Source organism: Carcharodon carcharias, chromosome 2, assembly GCF_017639515.1.
Source record: "Carcharodon carcharias isolate sCarCar2 chromosome 2, sCarCar2.pri, whole genome shotgun sequence".
In the NCBI taxonomy this organism is placed as follows: domain Eukaryota; kingdom Metazoa; phylum Chordata; class Chondrichthyes; order Lamniformes; family Lamnidae; genus Carcharodon; species Carcharodon carcharias.
This window is the reverse complement of record NC_054468.1, coordinates 67,481,440-67,488,275: the sequence shown is the minus strand read 5'-3', so window position 1 is coordinate 67,488,275 and position 6,836 is coordinate 67,481,440. Positions and strand designations below refer to the sequence as shown.

The 6,836-nt window shown below is 42.2% G+C and overlaps 1 protein-coding gene across 1 annotated transcript; it reads left to right on the top strand.

Moving 5' to 3' along the window:
- Nucleotides 1-3,027: 3,027 nt before the first annotated feature.
- On the top strand, nucleotides 3,028-4,741 carry kcne4 (potassium voltage-gated channel, Isk-related family, member 4). The gene is made up of 2 exons (XM_041177747.1): nucleotides 3,028-3,278; nucleotides 3,491-4,741. The coding sequence occupies exon 2, from the start codon at nucleotides 3,523-3,525 to the stop codon at nucleotides 3,964-3,966; it is 444 nt and encodes a 147-aa protein (XP_041033681.1). The 5' UTR covers nucleotides 3,028-3,278; nucleotides 3,491-3,522; the 3' UTR covers nucleotides 3,967-4,741.
- The last annotated feature ends 2,095 nt before the right edge of the window (nucleotides 4,742-6,836 follow it).

Here is a 6,836-nt window from a genome sequence, read left to right as displayed (position 1 = left end):
TACAGATCATTCAAAACATTGCCACCCATATCCTATCTGACACAAATCCCACTCATTCATGTGCATACTGACCTACATTGATTCCTAGTGCCCCAAAGCCTCAAATTTAAAATTCTCATCCTGATGTTCAAATCCCTCTATTGCATGCAACCTGAGTAAACATCATGTAATTAAGCCTCCAAGAGTGGGCCCAACCAGAGGTGGCAACCAAATGACATGGCAGTAGGATCGTCCTCCAATGCTTTGGTTGCCCGTTGAAGTTTGTCACCATCCTGAGACTCCTGCATGACAACATGGCTGCCACCGCCCTGAGTGGAGGATCTGAAACTGATACCTTTCACATCTGTATCGGGGTCAAACAAGGTTGTGTGATCGCCTCCCACCTTGTTCATCATTTATCTGACCGTCATCGTCCACCTCATCCGAGATGAGCTACCACCCGGTGTCAGCATTCAGTAATGTCTGGATGGAAAGCTCTTCAACCTTGGTCACTTCTGGGCAAAACCAAAACTCACCACCATGGACATCCATGACCTTCAGTTTGCGGATGACTGCTGCATGATGGCTCACTCTGTACAGGACATGCAAAAGTCACTTGACTTCTTCAACACCTTGTATACAAGGCTCTGCCTGTCCTTAAACCTACCCTGGGCCAGTTGAGCACCCTATCACCTTCTACATAGATGAGATAGCTCTGGAGTATGTGCAACACTTCCCTTATCTTGGCAGCTGCCAATGGACTACCAGCGATAAAGAAGTCCATCACAGAGTCAACTGTGCCAACGCTGCCTTCTTCAAGCTGAGCAAACATGTCTTTGACAACAGGAACCTTTGCAAGTCACCAAAGGTTTTGGTTTATAAGGTTGTTGTGTTGACCACCCTCCACCACTACAGTGAAACATAGACTGTCTACTGAGGCCACATTAAGACCCTCGAGTGCTTCCATCAGCGTTGGGACTTGCATCAAATCCTGGGGATCAAAGGGGAGGACCACCAGACTAATGCGAGCATCTCCATGAAACTGTGTCTACCAACATTGAAGCCCTGCTCCTGCGGAACCAACTCCAAAGGACGGGCCATTGCGCCTGACACCCGAAAATTGTCTCCCTTGGCAGGTTCTCTTCTCACTGCTCTCCGTTGGACAACGCTCAAAGGGCAGCCAAAGAAAAAGGTAAGGGTACGCTAAAGGCCCCCCTAAAGCACGGAGGCATTAACACCACTGACTGGGAGGAGAATGCTGCCGATCTCTTGACATGGCACACCTGCACAAGCCACTTTGAGGCTCAGCAACTCGACAGCGAGGCAGAACAGTGGCGGCAGAGGAAGGAGAAGGGCTGCGATTCCCCCTCTCTTGCGTAACAATGTGCCCCCACTGCGGAAGAACATGTGGATCCAGAATTGGGCTCCTCAGTCATCTGGAGTCACCAAACCTGACGGATGTCAGCCTCGATTCCGAAGGACCACCGCCAACGAGTAGGAAGGTGCTGGGAGCATAGGTGGCTAGGCCAAGGGATGGAAAGGGAGCTATTGAAGGCCACAAGTTCCCATGCTATCTGCAGCTGTTTTCCTCACCACACTATAAAATGACTCTTATCCAATAGGAACCGGGAAAGGCAACAAATAACAAAAAGTTAGGGAGAGAGATGCAGAAGCAGAAAAGATGAATGGGAGACAGCAACACTAATGTAATTAAAAGAAGGGACATATTCTGGAAGAGATAGACGATTGTGTGCAATATACATCCAAAGATAATCCATTCCATTGGATTATTATAATAACCAACAACCACGCCACCGTATACTATAACTGCCATTTATGTGTAACAAGTTTCAGAATGGAGAGAAACTCAAACATGTCATAAAAGTCAAACGTTTTACTTGCAAACATTATTATTTCATTGTGACTGGGTGTATTTTCTTTGCAATCGACGTGAATTACAGGAGTTTCTACTTTGTTAGATTTTGGAACACAAACCGTTAATTCCATTGTGAAGAAAGCAAGATTATCCGCCATCCGCCACGTAGAAACGCCACCCCATTTCCTCTCCTTCCCAACACAAAATTTAGAACCAAAAATGTGTGGCTGCACACGTCGGATGCATACGCTGCAAATGAGATACTTTAAATGTATTTACATGTGATCCTAGATCAAGATTTAGTTTATAAACAATACTCTTCCAATGAATAACAAGACCGTGATGACGGCTCTCTGATCATTAATAAAATTTGTTTCAAAGGCGACTTGATCTTTGAACGTAATTAGAATGCATTTTCCAACAGCCTCGCATTGCCTCTCTTGGCTCTATTAACTGAACACAATTAGGGAAGAGTTGGCGACAATATCACAACATTTGATGCACGTTTGTGTGGAAACTCCTTCACGGACATTTCTAGACTTTTATTCTTTTTTTTTCTTTTTTTTTCTTCTAGACTTTTATATGGGGGTGGTGTGGGGGAATGATTATTAGATAGAAAGCCATCATCTTTGGGTAACAAAACCGCTTTAGGGGACTTTCTAATGATGGGTTTGTTTAAAATCTCCTCATTTTTTCTGCCCATCCTAACTAACAGCCAGAACACGCGTGTAAATGCTGTCGATTCTAATCCAATTTTAGTGCGCTGCAGGGGCATTGACTAGCCTCAGCTGGGAGCCTGATTGTGTAAACCAATAGTTAAACATGTCTCATCATATGTGCGTTCTCAGCGACATATAAAGCAATGTTTTTTTTCACCGAAACGCGAAATTAGCTTTCAGATTGTGCGCAAGTTCCCTCATTTGCTATTTGCACACTTCACTACTTTATGGAGTCTGAAAACAATTATTCGAGCTTGACCGCATTATGGACAGACAGGCTTTTATGTCCTGTCTCTTTCCCACCATTGTTATATGGGAATGTGGAGGAACAGAGGTATTCAAACTTTGTTCATTTTAAGTCAGTTTGCTCTTTCGTTTCTTATTGAACTTCATTTAAGGGCTGCGTTCATACGCCGAGCAGGCGTCACGAAATAGTTGCCAATTTTTTTTCCCCCCGCTTTTGTCAGGAGTTCGCTTCGCCCGAAGCCTGACAATAAAGTTGGATCTGGATCCACATCTTACAGTTAACTTCCCTTAGCACGTGATTGTGCACAGTGAAACCTATATAAAGCTCTGCAGCTTGCACGGACAGTAAACGGAGGCCGATTACTGGACACAACTAACTGATATAAACGGAGCTCCATGAATTCTTAGCTAACTTCAACATTTGTCAGAAGTTTTAGTTGCACCTTTTATAACCAGTGGTAAGTAATTACCTTAAATGATGTTTTAAACAGAATATACTCCAGGCATGATTGCATTTCGTGCACAGGCTATCGATCTAGATTATAGTTTAATAATTTTAAATAAAAAATTCAAATATGTACTCTCAACCCCTTTTTAACATTGCCAGTTTTTCATATATGCGCTTTAACCTATGATTTGGACTGACATGACTTAATTCCTTCTATGCCAGACTCATTCTGTGAAGGAAATAGAATTTAAAAGATGGATCATTCAAATGAGACCAATTTCACTGAAAGTACCATTCAGACGGCGAAGACTGAAAGTGACTCGGAAGACAACGAATACCTGTACATTTTAATCGTCATGTCTTTCTATGGAGTCTTCCTCCTGGGGATAGTGCTGGGCTATATCAGATCGAAGAGAAACGAGCGGAAAGATGACACTCTGTTCCTGTATGATGACAGAGGGGAGTGGGCTGGTCTGAAAGCGGCGCACATGCCCTTGGTGTTTAGCGCCTTGCCGGAGAGCGTGGTGCCCGCTCTCTCTTGCGCCATGTGCACCATGGAGAGTAGCGTGAGCTCGGAGGGAACACAGGACATCCAAGTGGCCGTCGAGGAGGAGGTAGATGGAACTGAAAATCTGCTCAATGGTACCTCAGACAACATTGAGCGCAGCACTCATCCGCCAACTGAAAACCCTTGTTAAAACAATTGACAGAGGGCTTATCAGAGCACAATGCATGGCTAAAGTTACAGTTTGAAGGGCAGATAGTCACCAAACCCCATGATTTTGGCTGGACTGACAGATGGTGACCAAACCCAGTCGTACACTGGTTGCCCGAATTATTCCTCATTCAGTTCCAGATCCCATTGTATACACACACAAATATGTGCGGGTTCTTTTTTAAATACACATATCTACTTCCCAAAAAGTTTCACAAATGTACATTTGTGGACCTCCTTATTAAGCAAGATTTTCAAACATATTTGGACAATTGGCGCCAAAAATATGCAGTATATAATATGCATATTGTCATTCCAGCATGACTCAACATTGCTGTTTAACAGATTGTTAATATTTTAGGTTAGGTGATGACGATTATTTTTAAATTAGTAATCTGTGGATGATATTTATCTGCAAAATAAGCAAGTAGGATACTCAATGCATTAGCGGGGGCTAAACAACATAACGTTGAGTACAGAAAGGGTGAATGAACGCTTTACTCAAAGGCGAAGTTTAACCGGCTCTTGGGCAAAGTACTGTTGGAAGCAGCTATGAAATGTTCACTGGCAATCAGCCTGGAAGCACTTGAAATCTGTAAAACCTTCCAGATGAAATTGACGTAGAAATCTGTCAGAGTTTCCATAAAGCCTTCTATTAATTTTAAATTAATTTGTAAATCATGTAAATAGGTGAAGCTGCAAATTATTTGTAAATATTTATTACTGAGTTGGATTAAAATTATCTGATTTTAAGATCATCACTTGTCTGTGTTTATTTAAATTGTTCAAGTCAGAAATAAAGAATCCCCAATGCTCTCTGAGTAAATGCAGCGCCTCACTTGGTGCCAAGCCAAGAGGCTCCAGGTTCAGTGACTTTGCTGAGCACACCAATGTCAAGACAAGTCCTCGATATTCCCAGGATAAAGATGGAGATGATCAGGCAAGGGTCGCAGTCCTGACCGCCAGAATGAGCATTCTGCGTGACGCAATGTGCCGTAACAAACCCTGTGAATATCCACATTTTGTGTGTGTGCGTGTGTGTGCACCCTGGCTGATTCATAAACAAACCTCAGAAGCATGCTCGGTTCTGGATGATCTGCTGAATGAACTGTTTGGCTCAGTGATTAGGCGCTTCGCGCATGACCAATGCCTATATGGGGACGGGGTAAAGAAGCAGTGATAGTGAGGTCTATACCACACTATGAGCGGTTGAGTTCAGGAGAACATTGGGAGACTAATGAAAATCATATAAAAACCAACATTGAAGTAACTCTTAGTGTTTTATGAGATATATTTTGCAAATCCATTTCATTTCATTAAGATGAGTATGGTTAAAAAAACGACTCCAAAGGAAATGTATGAGAAATATATCTGGTTATTAATAAGCATAAAGAAAACAAAGGGGTGTTGATTTAAACGAACTACAGACAAACTTTGTGGAAACATACAATGCCGTTTTGTAAGTCATACCAATATGTGGCATTGCGCATCGCTTAAAGTGAAACAAAAAAAATGGGAGCAGCAGTAGGCCATTCGGCCCTTCGTGCTTTCTCCACCATTCAATTTGATCATGGCTGATCCTCGATCATCATGTCATACCCCTGCTGTCTCCCCATGCCCCTTGACTCCTTTAGTGTCAAGAAATCTACCAATTTGCTTCTTAAATACATTCAGTGACTTGGCCTCCACAGAGAATCCCACAGGTTCACCACCCTCTGAGTGAAGAAATTTCTCCTCAACTCAGTCCTAAATGGCCTACCCTGTATCCTGAGACTGTGACCCCTTGCTTTAGAGTGCCCCACCACCCTTCAGCCAAGAGAAACATCATCCCTGCATCCAGTGTGCCTAGCCCTGTCATAATTGTATATATTTCAATAAGGTCCCCCCTCATTCTCCAACTCCAGTGAATACAGGCCTAGCTGACCCAATCTCTCCCCATATCACAATCCTGCCACCCCAGGAAGATCTGACACTTCTGACCAAATGGAGAAAAAAAGTGTTTGTCAAATTATTTTATACCAACACAGCCACTGAAATATTTAGTCAAAATAATTCTATGGCATGTAAACAGTTCAATATTGCAGATATAGGGACTTCATCTAAAATGTGCCCAGTTTTCACAAGGCTTGTTGCTTCAGTAAAGGAGTGGACACCCCGGACAGAGCAGATTGATATTTACAAAGATAACTTTTGCATTTTTTTACACAGCTCATCTAGCACATTGGAAAGCTTTTTTTTTGCTTAATTTTTCTAATTTGTTTAAAAGCACACATAATACATTCATTAAACTGCCATTTCCTTGTAATAACAATTGAGGAAGAGTTCCTGCGAATCGAGCAGCACCCTTCCAATGGTGTATCCAAGAGATGAGCGTTGGGACCCTGCGCAAGTCCCAATTCATGCAGATGCAATATATTTGCGCTTCCTTACCGATTTTTTGCCCAACTCTCATGGATAGTTTAATGGGCAACCATAGAAAGATATAAATCAGCAAAGACTTTGGCTGGACACCCAGAAGAAATGGAAGAATTTACAGGCTTTTCTTTACACCTATTCATTCATAGCCTAACAGCATCGAGGAGAAGCAGCAGCTTATATCTGAAAGTTTGTGAAGGTGGGTGAAAACTTTTTTATGATTAACAGATGTTCAAATGATATGTAGCTGTACAGAATGTGTAAAAAGAATGGAAATGCCCATTTTTAAATAATTTTTTCCTCCAATTCCTTTGAAAAATGTTTTCATACGTAGCACGCTAGGTTTAACTTTTAAAGGCCTCTTTGTTAAGTTTTTCCTGAAGTGAATGTGATATAAACATTGTTTCCAATGTTTATTGAGGGAACTTTCACATGTAG